The following is a 13,867-nucleotide window of genomic DNA, read 5'->3' as shown; positions in this document are numbered from 1 at the left end:
AATTTCAGGGATATTGGGCGCTTTGATCGAAAATTCGTACAGGATTACCTTAGCTTGGATCCCGTCTCATTGTCTTATTCAAGGCAATGAGAATGCGGACTCATTGGCTAAGGTGGGCGCGTTACAAGGTGAAATTTTTGAGAGGATAATAACTTACAATGAATATTTTTCAATACCTCGCACTTTAGCGATTAACGCTTGGCAGTCTAGCTGGGATAATGGCACAAAGGGACGTTGGCTCCATACGATTATCCCTAAGGTTCCGACGAAGGCATGGTTTAAGCATTTTAACATGAGTCGCGATTTCATTCGCGTGGTTTCTCGGCTCATGTCAAATCACTGCCGGCTTGACGCGCATTTGTTTCGTATACAACTAGTTACAAGCAATGTTTGTGTTTGTGGGGATGGCTACCATGACATTGATCATGTTGTGTGGACGTGTGAACGGTTTGATCGATCGAGGGCTTGGCTACTGGATACCCTTAGGGCCCGATGTAAACTACCTGGTGTTCCAATTCGAGACATCTTGGCAAACTTAGATCTTGAATATTTGTACCCTATATACAAATATCTTAAAATGTCTGACTTGGTCGTTTAGTCCTCTTCCCCTCTGTCTGTACTTTATCTAATGCTCGTTTCGTCTATTTATTAGAACAAACTTTCATCCGACGGGTCCTACAACACCACAAAGAAGGCTGGCCAGGAAATCGAAAACCCTGAGGTAGCTATCGAAACCACAGCTACAGGAAGCCACCACCGGACCCTAACGGAAACTGTTCTTGGAAGTGACCCCAGTTAATCCCCTTTCCTTTCCTATAATAAAATTTTAATTAACAGTTGAGTAGCCGCGACGATTACGGCCCCCCTCTTACTAACCCAAAGTTAGGAAAAATACTCCCGGCACATAAAAACTTTATAAGTAAAATGCCTTAATAAAACAACTTGTAAATTAAAAAAAAAAAAAAAAAAAAATTGTGTCAGATATTCCACATTATGAATTTATTTTTTTGCAATTTTTAGAGCTATTTTTTAATCATATAGGAACATACGACATATTAAAACATAAATCGTTCATACGTCTGAACACATTCGTCGTTTGGAGGGGAAATTTGTTTCATTCGTCTCTTTTCTTTCGTCCTTTGATTCGTTCAACTTGCACTTACGCCCAAATGTTTCTGATGCAAATACTATGGAAAATTTTCTATTTTCTCGGCGTAATGGCTGTTTAATAAGTGAAATATCTAGTGTAGCGGTAAATTGGTGAGTAAATGCATAATGAAATGTGTGAATCGGGTGCGCCATCGCCGATCGGTCAAACCAGCTCGCTGCTGCTGATCAGTTTTCTGTTGCCGACCAGCTGGAGGGGAAATTTGTCTCATTCGTCCTTTGATTCGTTCAACTTGCACTTACGCCCAAATGTTTCTGAGGCAATTACCGGTAAATTTTCAATTTTCTCGGCATAGTGAATGTTAACTTATTGAGTTGTCGAGTGCAGCGGTAAATTTATAAGTGAATGCGTGTTAAAAGTGTGAATCGGGTGATTGGGTGACTAACAGCAGCAGGCTGCTGCCGCTCAGCCTGATGCAGTTAGTTGTTAGGTTTGCTGCTACTGCTGCTGTTCGGTTTCTTTTCCTTGCTGCATTATTTTACAGCGTTCGAAAGCCTGCTTGAGTATCGATTTAAGAACGCTTGAAAATTAGAAGAATCTGAAATAATATTCATTGCTAGGTTGATATTCTGATAACCTCTACGTGTGTACACTTGTTTGCTCATGGAATCCATAGCGAAAGTGCTAGGTTTTTCTTCCTCTGCACATTCGCCGTTTGGAAGAAGGGACGTAAGCAACATTGAAATTGGCAATCAAGGTTTTGTTTCATTCGTCATTTTGAAAGTCTTAAATTTTATATATTAAAAGGGTTTAAATTGATTGTTTTATCAATCACATAGGTAGATAATGTTGTAATGAAGCTTTTTTAGTGAATATCTCAGTTTTTCAAATTTTGTTTCATTCGACGTAATGAAAGCTCACGCGAGAAATGTTTTTTACATAACGACGTATGCGCCAAGTAGCTAATGCAAAACGTCGCAAGAACATCTTCACGGATATAACTAAACTAATGGTCACAACGAACACACTAGCAACTTCTTCATAGATTTCTACATCGCATACCAAATTTCCAGACAACTCTTAGAGTTATTTGAAATACTAGAATTAAAAACGTGTTTCAAAATTTCAACAGCGTTTTTCTCGCAACACGCAAGGTGGTTCATACGACCTAATCAAGACAAACTCTAGAATTTACCGGTAATTGCCTCAGAAACATTTGGGCGTAAGTGCAAGTTGAACGAATCAAACGACGAATGAGACAAATTTCCCCTCCAGCTGATCGGCAACAGAAAGCTGATCAGCAGCATCGAGCTGGTTTGACCGATGGTGCACCCGATTCACACATTTCATTATGCATTTACTCACCAATTTACCGCGACTCTATAGATATTTCACTTATTAAACAGCCACTATGCCGAAAAATTGAAAATTTCCCATAGTATTTGCATCAGAAACATTTGGGCGTAAGTGCAAGTTGAACGAATCAAAGGACGAAAGAAAAGAGACGAATGAAACAAATTTCCCCTCCAAACGACGAATGTGTTCAGACGTATGAACGATTTATGTTTGAATATGTCGTATGTTCCTATATGATTGAAAAATAGCTCTAAAAATTGCAAAAAATTAAATTCATAATGTGGAATATCTGACACAATTAGTTTCTATGAATATTGCATATTTTTTGAAGGGTTATCGGCGAAGGAATAAAAATAGGATTTGAAAAACTCTCTTCAAATTTCAGAAGCGTTTTTCTCGGTTCGGTGTTTCTGTTTCATTCGACGTAATGAAAGCTCACGCGAGATTTTCACTTGAACTGTAAACCGGGCTTTAAGCCCTCTCTTCGATGCTGCGCCAATTTCAGCGACATTTTGGGCAACTTTTGAAATGTCAAAATCGCGTAACCGTCATTCATGTGCGCGCTCATGCTCTCTCGTTCTCGCACCCGTGCACACAGCTCTTGAGAGTTGCGAGTAGCCCATCATCCATCAGCAGTTCCGTTCGATTTTGTCCGTGTGTGCGCTGCAGTTGCTGCAAGTTTTTTACAGTCAGTTCTCAGGCAGAAAAGAAACGGGATTTTTGTGCTGATCGATAAAATACAAAATTATCCCTGATTCGCGCGTCGTACAGGTATCGAAACAGTTTTCCAGGGTGCTTTAGCATTTTCGCCGCCTGGAGGATGTAAATTTCAGCGTGCTTGAATCGTGGAAAGGTGGTCAATTTGGTAGTTTTTAGAAAAGGTTTGATGTCTTCATTTTCATCATCATCGTCGTCGTCGTTGTCGTCGTCATCATCGTCATCGAACTTCGAAGAAGAGAGAGGGAGCGATGTACTGAACAAGCAGCGAGCGTGAGCACTGGCGGGGGGCAGTTGAATGTGTGACCGATCAGCATCTCGAGTCACGCATACGTGCAAGAAAGGCGTAGTCATCGCAACAATAGAGTTGTTTTTGACATTTCTCACGCACATTAACTGACATCCCACTGGCGTGTACAGACGAGAACGGGACAATTAACCTCCAAAAATTTCAGTGCTAAAATCGAGCAGTCGGCCGACGAACACGTTCGTTTTTTAGGTTAATGTTCCCAAAATGAAAAAGTGTCAGTGCAAAGCCCTTAATTGTGACACGAATACTACTAGCGGCAAATAGGACTATGGGCACGGGTGTATTATTACACAGTCAAAACAAAAATTGACGCCCTAATCGTTTTCTCGCAGCGGTTTCGATTTATTCGATTGAATCAATCGTTTTTTTTCCAATAAGGTTCAAGAAATTTATCCTTATCCAATAGTGCTGGTAAACGAATCTCGAGTTACATTTTTCTCTCCAGAATTTGTTTCCAAACTAGAATAAAATTGTATTACAAGTATTTTTTGACTATTATAAACTATCTCCAAAAGTATACTGAAGTTGTGATTATTGAGGTATAGTTTGCAAATGCATCTAGAAAGGCTGATAAACAAATCAGAACTTGTGATGTTTGAATAGTCTGTGCAAACAAGTTATCTAGCTGTGTCAGCAACCTGCTGAGCTGCTGATAACGGGCCTAGCTGCAGATTCAGGTTCTTGAAGATAACTTTCATGATGACTGTATCTTTCTTTCCGAAAGAAACATGCTGATGAAAGAGAAAGGCAAAAACCTCAACTTCATCTGGTTGGTGGTGTCGCAACATCACAGAAATAAAGAGAAGATAAAAACCTTACAAACGTTTGCAGTAAAATACAAGTTGTTAAGTAATGGTTGAAACGTTACTCTGTGCTTACACTTTTGAATCGGTCAGTTAACAGATTGTTCCCTATATAAATTGACGACCACAACGACGTTCTGACAATTGAAAAATAAAAAAAAACATTACGATTAATTATCCGTTTTGTAGGAAATTGTGGATATCCAAATTTGTTAAAGGACGGTGAAGCAGGAACAGCAATTGATCGTTGTTCGAAAGGGCTGAGTGGAGTTTTAAAAACAAACAGTGCGAAACCAAGAAGAAAACAGCCCCAGCTACTGGAGCAGCAATGATTGTTCAGGAGCCAGTTCAGGTAAGCTTTACTCCGAAACTTAATCAACGTTTCTTTCCAACCTTTATTAGACGGTCATAAATCTGTCCAAAAGAAAAAAAAAAGATAAACGATTGTTGGTTTTCTGCTACGAATGGATTCGCACTTTTGACAATTGACCAAGCAAATGATACCTAATACTAACAAAACAAACGAAAATCGATAAATCGATACAAATAAAAACAACCATAAAGCTTTGATGCTTTATGAAGGCCTATGGGGTGTTGGCAGTTTGTTGCATGAACGAATAATAAAAACAAAAAAGTAACGCAGGCGGTTATGTCCTCACCGATTCGATTGGCGAAATTTGAAACCATGATTTCAGTAGCTTTTCTGTTGGTGCGCTCGTTTGCTACGTTTCCATTTGCGGTTCTGTAGAGCTCTGATCTTTTAATGGAAGCTACGCTTGCTTTTGTTGCTATTTTGTTATACAAATTTCTGTATTCCATGACATCTGATGGCAACCATAATGATATAAGTATACAAGATATGTTACAAATTAAAACTAAAAAACAACATCTTAGCATTACACTTTAAGGGAACGCCAGATTTTGCACCATATATCTCTGTAACTACTGAACCGATTTTTACAAACATTGATTTTAACTATCGCGATATAAATTTTTACAAATTTTAGGCTCCAAAATTAACAACTCTGACTCTGGAACTAAAAGTTCTACTGACTTAAACACTCGTAAGTAATTTCACATGATCAAACTAGTGGAAATAGGTTCAGTGGTTGGGAAGTTACAGCTGTTGAATTTTTAAAACCCATTTTTTACGTTGGGGGCCTGAGCGCTGTCAAAAAGTTAAAAATCCGACCACCAGTAGCGCTGCTCTAAAGAAATGTATTCAGACTTATGTACAGAGCTTGTTTACATCAGATAATAGTTTAATAATACCTTTTTTGAACAATTGCAGGCCGCAATCTGGCATTGCCTGAATCATTACGATTATCAAGATGCGATCTTCCTAGCAGAACGATTATGTGCCGAAGGTAAATAAAAAACTGTTGTTCATACCGTGAATTTTTCAATAAATTCTAACATCTTTCTTCCCTACAGTGGAATCCGAGGAAAGTCTGTTCCTTCTGGCAACCTGCTATTACCGGTCCGGCCAGAAACACCAGGCCCACTGGTTACTGTCGAATAAGAGCGTTCGCTCGACGCAATGTCGATTTCTCCTCTCCAAGTGTGCCTTCGACCTGAAACAGTGGGTCCCCCTTTTAAGTTTTGATTTATTATACGCGGTAACCAATCATTTTTCCTACTTCAGATATTCAGAAGCTGAACACACTCTCATCAACGATGATCACTTGCGGGTACGGCATCTGGACGAAGTGACCAAAGAGTTCGGCGATATCGGATGCTTCGCGCTGGAGTTGCTGTCGAGGATCTGTCAAAAGACTGAACGTGCGGCACTGGCCAACGATGCCAGCCGGAGGGCGGTGAAGTTGAACCCATTCATGTGGCAATCGTTTGCCGAGCTGTGCCAGCGTGGAGAGAAACCGGATCCGGCGGAAGTGTTTCAGCTTTCGAGCACCGATATATTTGCCACTAGTCAGCCAACGGCCTTAAACTCGTCGGTGGTTTGGTTCGGAAATGGATGTGGCGGAGGTGGGGGAGGAGGAGTAGGAGGTGGAGGTGGTGGTAGTTTCATTATTAACCCGGACGTCGGAATCGAGCTTCAACAGCAGCAGCAACAACAGTTATTCAGCGGTAGTCATTTATCTACTCCACTAGATCAGGTTTCTCAATGTCTCATACAGAATATAATCAATACACCAAATAATGCTCCACAACAGCAACCTCAGCTCCAACAGAGTCAGAATATATCTAGTATAACAAATGTAGAACAAACTCCAGGCAGTGGTGCAGGGGCGGAAGTGGGTACCCCTTTCCGGAAGCAACAGTTTAAGTATCTAGCCGCCATGAGTCCTACCACTCCTAGTTTCGGTGTTTTACCTATAATGCATAGTCCAGTTTTAAGCAGTGACCAATCGAATTTGATAATGACACCTTCGCCACAGCAGTTTTCGACTTTGGCCACCGGATGTCACCAGCCGCAACAACCTCCTGGTTCGCAAATCCAACAACAGCTGAATACGATACAGCAACAGCAAATCATAGCCGAAAGTGAGCAGCAGAAAATGGCTCTCCTGTGCAGTAACAAAAAGATGCGTGGTCACCACAATTTAGGAACAATGGGCAACATAATTAACAGGAAAAGCGACACCACGGTAAGAATTAGCTATCCCGATTTCCTTTTGCCGTTTTTAGTTCAGTGTTTCATCTTTATAGGCAACAACGATGCTGCTGCAGCAACAAAGTACAAACACCAAACCGATTGTGTTTAGTCAGACAGGCAACCAGTTGATGACGCCGCGAACACCTAACACGACCGGCGGTGCCCTGCAGGCCCAAAATGTACGGCGAAGTTCCAGGCTGTTTAGCAACAACAACTATTCAGTCAAGGAGAACACCAAAAGTCCTCAACTGAATAATAAATTCGTGGCACCTCGATCTCCGCCGCGTAAATCGAAGCAAAGAATTTCCAAGAATCTGAACAGTAGTACGGCCAGCTTGTTGGAAAATGTCCACGAACGAAAGTCTTCAACCGGAAGCGATGGAAAGGAGAAGATCGAAACCATCACTTCCAGTGAAACGTTGAGTGAAAAAGTGTTCATCAACAACAGCATCAACAGTGCCCAGAAAATGGCACAGCACGTGCTGGCCATGAAGAAACAGAGCGCCGATGGTTTGATGACACTGCTGCGGGAACTCGGCCAGGGCTATCTTCGGTTACAGAGCTACGAGTGCGAAAAGGCCATCGAACACTTCAGTAACGTTCCATCGCATCACTACAACAGCAGTTGGGTTCAAAGTATGATCGCCCTGTCGCACCACGAGATGCGAGAGTATGAAGCAGCCGTTAACATTTTCCGAGAGATTCACGATCGGGAACCGCACCGTTTGCAGTACATGGAAATCTACAGTACCGATCTGTGGCACCTGCAGAAAGACGTGGTGCTATCGGCCCTAGCTCAAGATTTGATGGCCCAGGACAAAACGTCACCAATCACGTGGTGTGTGGCGGGAAATTGCTTTTCCGCCCACAAGGAACACGAAACAGCGATCAAGTTCTTCTTCCGTGCAATACAGGTAAGACGGTGACCTGGGTATCATCATTACATCTCAATTAATGATTTTTTATACCTCTCTTAATTCACAGGTTGATGAAGACTTTACCTACAGCTACACCCTGCTAGGTCACGAGTTAGTCATGACGGAGGAACTCGAGAAGGCCTTAACGATGTATCGTTACGCGATACTGCGGGATCCACGGCATTACAACGCCTGGTTCGGTATCGGAACTATCTTCAGCAAGCAGGAGCGCTACGAGCTGGCCGAGCTGCACTATCGCAAGGCATTGGCTATAAATCCGAAGAATTCCGTCATTATGGTTCACATAGGCGCCATGCAGTTCTTTATGCGCAAAATGACTCAAGCTTTGCGGACGCTGAACGCGGCGATTGCCCTGGATCCGAAGAACCCCCTGTGCAGGTTCCACCGGGGTTCGATGTACTTCACCATGGGCCGGTACCAGGACGCATTGAAGGAACTGGAGGAGCTCAAGCAGATTGTGCCAAAAGAAGCCGTGGTGTACTACGTGATGGGTAAAATCTACAAAAAGCTGGGCAATGTCGACCTGGCATTGATGCATCTCAGTTGGGCGACCGATCTCGGATCCAAGGGAGCCAACAATCAGATCAAAGACAATTTTGATTCCATTATGCGAACACAGGATGGCGCGAGTGGGTCCGGTGCCGGAACTGGTTCCAATAACGAAGGAACGGAGGGCGGAAGTGGCGGAGCAGGCGGCGAAGGTCAGGACAGCAGTGTTGATCCCGACTTCTCGGTCGGTGGAGAGCAGGCCTCTAGCGATGATTCGACCAATGCTGCCAACGGTGGCCGGAATGAATCGATAGATGTGCTTAGCGGTAATTTGTATGATGATAGCGATAGTTACTAGAGAAAATTTAAATTATCTTCGCAGAGGTAGTTTTACTATTTGTTTATATTTTATTTCTTTAGTCCATTTTCAAATCGAAAAATAGCTCTGTGTATTATATTTTACCGGAAGAAGATGTCCTCGTCCCCCCGAGGCCATTGCTTGTAGGATCATCATTATGCTTTCGCTGACCATCTTTCGTTCCACTTTCCCCCAGCAAAATCTGATTCATTCGTTCCCTAGGTTATTGTATAAATTTAGTGAAAACACACCCGTGTTATCAGCCTCCCCTTTCTATTTGATTGGCCCTCACTCGATAGTTATCTAATTATGACGTGTGTGTGATGCAACCTTTGCAACTCCTTTTGATCACTTCTTCCGCGGGATTCTCTGACATCGCAAACTTTGACTGTGTAGATTATTCGTATAGTGTAGTAATGATAATGATATAAATAATTATAATAACTGTAACAATAATGATAATCGTGCGCTTTTTGTAGCCCACCACCAGTAAAGGACAAACTGACGAAAAAAAAACAAATAAAAATTTGAGATGGTGAATCTGATCAGAAGTCGACAAACACACAGAAATACTGACTCATGAACACGTTGGAATGGAAATCGGTAATAAATAAAACCATTTGTTGAATTTGAAAAAAATAGTTTGATATTTAATTAACATAGGTTGAGAAGTTCCTTTGAATTTGTAAGTAATCCTGCGAGACACAGACAGTTTTGTAGTAGCAGCTTATATGAGACCCTACACAATGAAAGTTTTAAAATCTCAATCAGTTGAAATGTTTTCCTCTACATAAGATTCAATTCAAGATTCAACAAGACTATACTTACTGTTGATGGCACTTCCCATAGTTGCTGATAATTTCCAGGAGAAATACTTAAGGGATTCCTCGCCACTGTCTAAACAATCCTATCTTCGTCGTCGGTTGAAAATGTATGGTGGAAGGGAAAAAAAAGAGCCATAAAAAATTAAATTCTATAGAAATGATCCCAAAAAATGAGTACAAACCATCGGCAAATCAGCTCCACCTTCATCGAAGTCGGACTTGATTCCGATGCTGGTGTTTCCAACACCAGCTACTGAAGATATGCTATTACTAGAAACTGGATTATTCTTAGTGTATTGCACCCGTTCATAGTCTGAAATGAAAAAGACCAATAATGAAACACATTAGCTACTTTTAGTCGTAATCTATTTCCTAAGCCGATTTAAAAGAAGATAAAAAAAACTTTTTAACTGAGTGAACCTGGACTTAGTTCCCCAAAACATACCTACTTTGTTAGTGTTCCATGTTAGTCGCTGCTCCCTTACGCAGCACATACGCGGTTCCTTATGATTTCCTGGACATTTTTGACCAAATCCAGCTTAAGATCTATCCCCGTAGAATACGGAACCGTTGCTTTCTCCCTAAGTAGCGTTACGCAAAAATCGCAGTGTATTTTTGTTTGATCTGACGATGAATGTTGTTGAATTGGTTAACATGTTTTATACGAATGTTTATAATAAGTAGACATTTTTTATAATTTAACTATAGCAAAATGTGACTGCTGCTTTTGTTGGTAATTCTATTCAAATCCGACTCGCCTGTGGTAGCCTCATCTTCAGATGAGTCAAATATATGCTAAAATGAGAAGGTGTCAATGTCAGTTACATACAATGCCATGGCACATAGATGAATTAATAAAATACAAACCATAGGGAATTCGTAGTCGGATTGGTCAGATATGATTTCAACCGTAGTTGTTAGATTGGGAAATGTGATGGTGGGTCTTTCATCCATTGCATTTACCAGGTTCAAACATTCGCTGTTATCTGCCTTCAACGGTTCCATTAGAAGACTGCTGCTTTTGTTGGAAATTCTGCTGAAATCCGACTCGCTGGCGCTTTCTTCATCTTCAGTTGAGTCAAATATATGCTAAAATAGAAGGGGCTAATGTCAGTTATATACGATGTCATGAAAAAAAGAAATAAAATCAAACCATAGGGAATTCGTAGTCGGATTCGTCTGATAAGATTTCAACTTTTGTTGAAATAGCAGTAGTTGTTAGGTTGGGATATGCGATGGTGGATTTTTCACCGTTTGTTTTTACCACTTTTAAACATTCGCTGCTGTCTACCTGCAACGGTTCCATCGAAGAACTGCTGCTTTTGTTGGTATTTATGTTCAAATCGGGTTCACCGACGTTATCTTCATCTTCAGATGAGTCAAATATATGCTAAAATGAGAGGGTCCAATGTCAGTTACATACGATGCCATGACAGAAAAAATGATATAAAATACAAACCATTGGGAATTCGTAGTCGGATTCGTCAGACAGGACTTCCGCTTTTGTTGGGACAACAGGGTTTGTTAGGTCGGGACGATCGCTGTCATCTGCCTCCAGCGGTTGTTCCACCCTAATACTTGTTACAAGGTTCTCTCCAATGTGAACTTTATTCGTACAAAACGTCGTCGTTGGTTGACTTCGATTCGATAATGAAGTATGCTCACCATTGGCCTCCAAACTATCTGTCACGCCAAGGGCTGGAGGTTCAATTTCTTGGAAAAGCCTTTTCGCTATCGATTTCGTAGGCGCATTCTGATCAACAAATTTGGCCACTTGATGAATGGCAGTTATTATGCTAGGGTCCACGTTTGGTCGATCGTTAGCAACGACACAACCTGTACTTAAGCCTGAGTTCGTGATGTGCTTTAAAATGAAAATTATAATTTGTATATAGATAGAAATTAGAAAAAAAATGTTAGTAACAACTCACCGATGGAAAACTGCGTTTCGAGGCGTTTGGTTCGAAGTGGTTTTTCTCGGTTTTTATTACATGTTGGTGTTCGGAAATTTTTCCTGGGGACATCGAACGATTCTGACGGTTCGTTTCTCTCGACGACTCATCGGTTTTTCTTTGATGATTTGCAGTTTCCATACCAGTATCGGTGTCACCGATGACGGATTGATTAACAAAAGCGGTGGACGTTGTTGTCTAGAAAGAAGTTTTAAGATTTTTATTTTGTTCTAAAGTTCATATTTTACGAGATTTTAAAGTTGTAGCTGAGATAAATATGTGACTCGTTTATTTGTAAACCAGTAAACCAATGTGTAAAAAGAACTGATAAAAGGTAGGTATACATGCCTTCAACGGCTCCGTCGTGCAGTTTTCACTTGTGCTGGTAATCCTTTCAAAGTTAGACTGATCAACGCTTGAATTGGTCAAATATTGTTCAGCTGCCAGGGTCTAAAACCATCATTGGAATTTTAGTTGATGGACAGAATCCTTCTATTTAGTCTAGCTTACCTCTTTTAAACATTCACCACTTTCAACCTCTAGTGGTTCTTCCTTAACACTGAACAACACTGAAGGGGTTTCCTCAACAGGAACTTTCATCATAAGCAACGTGGGCGGTTGGCTGCGAATCGGCAAAAGATGACTTTCCTCATTGGTTTCCAAGCTACTGAATGATGGTTGCTCACTGACACCTTGAGCTGACCCGGAGTCCACCTCCGGTTGATCCGTCGTACAACTTTTGGCACTTTCTCCACTGGAAGGCGGAAAAAGTGGCTCGGATACGTTGGTCGCCGACGTTCCATCGTTGTTGGTGGTTATAGAAGGACTCGTTGAGTCGTCGATCATGATCGGGACGTTTGCCTGATTCGGAGTCACGAAAGAATCCTGGGAACGTGGCTCTAAAAAGTTTATTATCGATTGAGAGAGGCGAAGTGGATCTTGGCTCATAAGTGAGGTGCTAGATACGGTGTTACTGAGTATTTCGTTAGGGTCTAGGTATATACAATCGGTGTAAGTTTGACTGCTATCGCTTTCAGACGTTCGCCGGTGAGTTTGAGCTAGAACAGGATCCGAGCAACTGGTGGGTGGTGGAGGTGGCATTTCGCGTTCTAGGGATTCCTTGATAATGTTGTCGTACTCTTGGGTGTTGACTAGAAGTGATTCTTTCTCCAGTAGATCTTGATAAGAACCCCTGACCGTTGGAGAACTGACTTCCTCGATCTGTACAGGTTTACCGTCTAAAATTATCGAGGAAGGAAGGGTCGGCACTGACCCAGAAGCCGTTTGAATCCAGACTCCTGGCTCAGTTGGTTTGTGACGTTCCCTCGGTTTTCCGAGCTGCAGAAGAAATTTCTTCTCATCAGCTGAAAGTCCCAATTGAGGATCATCAACATTGATATTAACATAAACTCTAACGCCCTTTTTTCCTCGCTTCTTGAAAGCGGCAACTATTTCAGGATCATATTGTCCATTTGTGAGATACTTAATGAACAATTTATCCACGGAGGGATTCCGATTTTTTTGGTTAATAACCTGTTGAATGTTGGAGCCGAGCTCCGAGAAGCGTATCGTAACAACATACACTTTTCGCAGATAGGGATACTGTAGCCGGTCGATCAGCTGTTGATTGTCGAGCAATTTGTTCCGGGATAACTGCAAAACTAAATGCCGCTTGAAGTGATGCCTTAGCTCTTGCCAGCGAAGCTCAACACCTTCCAGCAGTTCCTGCATCTCCGGATCTTCGGTCAGCTCCAGCGTTATCCGTTTCCATACGGCTGGTTCGTTCTGTTGCAACTCGTCTATCGAGGCCGCCAGCTTTTGAGCAAGACGCCGGTTGAAGTTGTGTTTTTTGAAGATACTGATTTAGGCACAAATAAGATCAATAAGAATTAAAATAGTTGATTGATTGAATATCTACCTCTGAACGGTGGCCATAGGGAATGTATTAAAAGATGAATCAATACGAAAAAGGCCATAAATCCTTGAATAACGGAACTGTTCGTATACACACCCGTGGAAAAAACCGATCGTGCGCGAAAAACAAACAAAACAAAAAAAAAACGCTTTCGGTCACACATCTGTTTAGTGGGTAAAGTTTCAGCAAAGTTGTAGAGGCCAGTTAATGCTTTAATGTTTTAGAATGCGCCCGAAAGATAGGCAATTTCTTGTGTCCGAGTGATTTTTTTGTTGCGTGCAAGATTCTAATTCGATATAGATTCGTATACTGGTTGTTGCGTGCAAGATTCTAATTCGATATAGATTCGTATACTGCACAGCAAAAAATAATTGCTGTAGAATTACAGTAAATATCCTGTAACAAAAAGGAGCAGGACATTTACCGGAATTTTACAGGTCGATGACATTTATTTTTCAGTGTGCCTTTAAAATTCACTGA

At 41.4% G+C, this 13,867-nt stretch overlaps 2 protein-coding genes across 6 annotated transcripts; one reads left to right on the top strand and one right to left on the bottom strand.

The window, feature by feature from the left end:
* The first annotated feature begins 3,102 nt into the window (after positions 1-3,102).
* LOC129750830 (cell division cycle protein 27 homolog) lies at positions 3,103-9,335 on the top strand. 3 transcript variants are annotated; one of them, XM_055745910.1, is made up of 7 exons: positions 3,103-3,345; positions 4,484-4,646; positions 5,586-5,661; positions 5,729-5,876; positions 5,940-6,903; positions 6,986-7,825; positions 7,896-9,335. In XM_055745910.1, exons 2-7 carry the CDS (start codon positions 4,623-4,625, stop codon positions 8,694-8,696), a joined length of 2,853 nt encoding a protein of 950 aa, XP_055601885.1. In that variant the 5' UTR covers positions 3,103-3,345; positions 4,484-4,622; the 3' UTR covers positions 8,697-9,335. The 3 variants fall into 3 exon arrangements, with proteins under 3 accessions (XP_055601885.1, XP_055601883.1, XP_055601884.1); XM_055745908.1 differs by having other exon boundaries at positions 6,965-7,825; XM_055745909.1 differs by lacking the exon at positions 3,103-3,345 and adding an exon at positions 3,965-4,382 and having other exon boundaries at positions 6,965-7,825.
* On the bottom strand, positions 9,320-13,574 carry LOC129750831 (uncharacterized). Of its 3 annotated transcripts, none has more exons than XM_055745912.1 (11): positions 13,391-13,574; positions 11,983-13,330; positions 11,821-11,922; positions 11,452-11,670; positions 10,980-11,384; positions 10,674-10,910; positions 10,388-10,609; positions 9,966-10,315; positions 9,703-9,833; positions 9,525-9,607; positions 9,320-9,435 (listed from the first exon to the last, which is right to left on the bottom strand). In XM_055745912.1, the coding sequence occupies exons 1-8, from the start codon at positions 13,405-13,407 to the stop codon at positions 10,223-10,225; spliced, it is 2,643 nt and encodes an 880-aa protein (XP_055601887.1). In that variant the 5' UTR covers positions 13,408-13,574; the 3' UTR covers positions 9,320-9,435; positions 9,525-9,607; positions 9,703-9,833; positions 9,966-10,222. The 3 variants fall into 3 exon arrangements, with proteins under 3 accessions (XP_055601887.1, XP_055601889.1, XP_055601888.1); XM_055745914.1 differs by having other exon boundaries at positions 9,525-9,603; XM_055745913.1 differs by having other exon boundaries at positions 9,970-10,315.
* Positions 13,575-13,867: the final 293 nt, after the last annotated feature.

The sequence above is a fragment of the Uranotaenia lowii genome, chromosome 3 (genome assembly GCF_029784155.1).
Source record: "Uranotaenia lowii strain MFRU-FL chromosome 3, ASM2978415v1, whole genome shotgun sequence".
Classification (NCBI taxonomy): domain Eukaryota; kingdom Metazoa; phylum Arthropoda; class Insecta; order Diptera; family Culicidae; genus Uranotaenia; species Uranotaenia lowii.
Note: the sequence above shows the minus strand (reverse complement) of the source record. Positions and strands in the feature narration are given on the sequence as shown.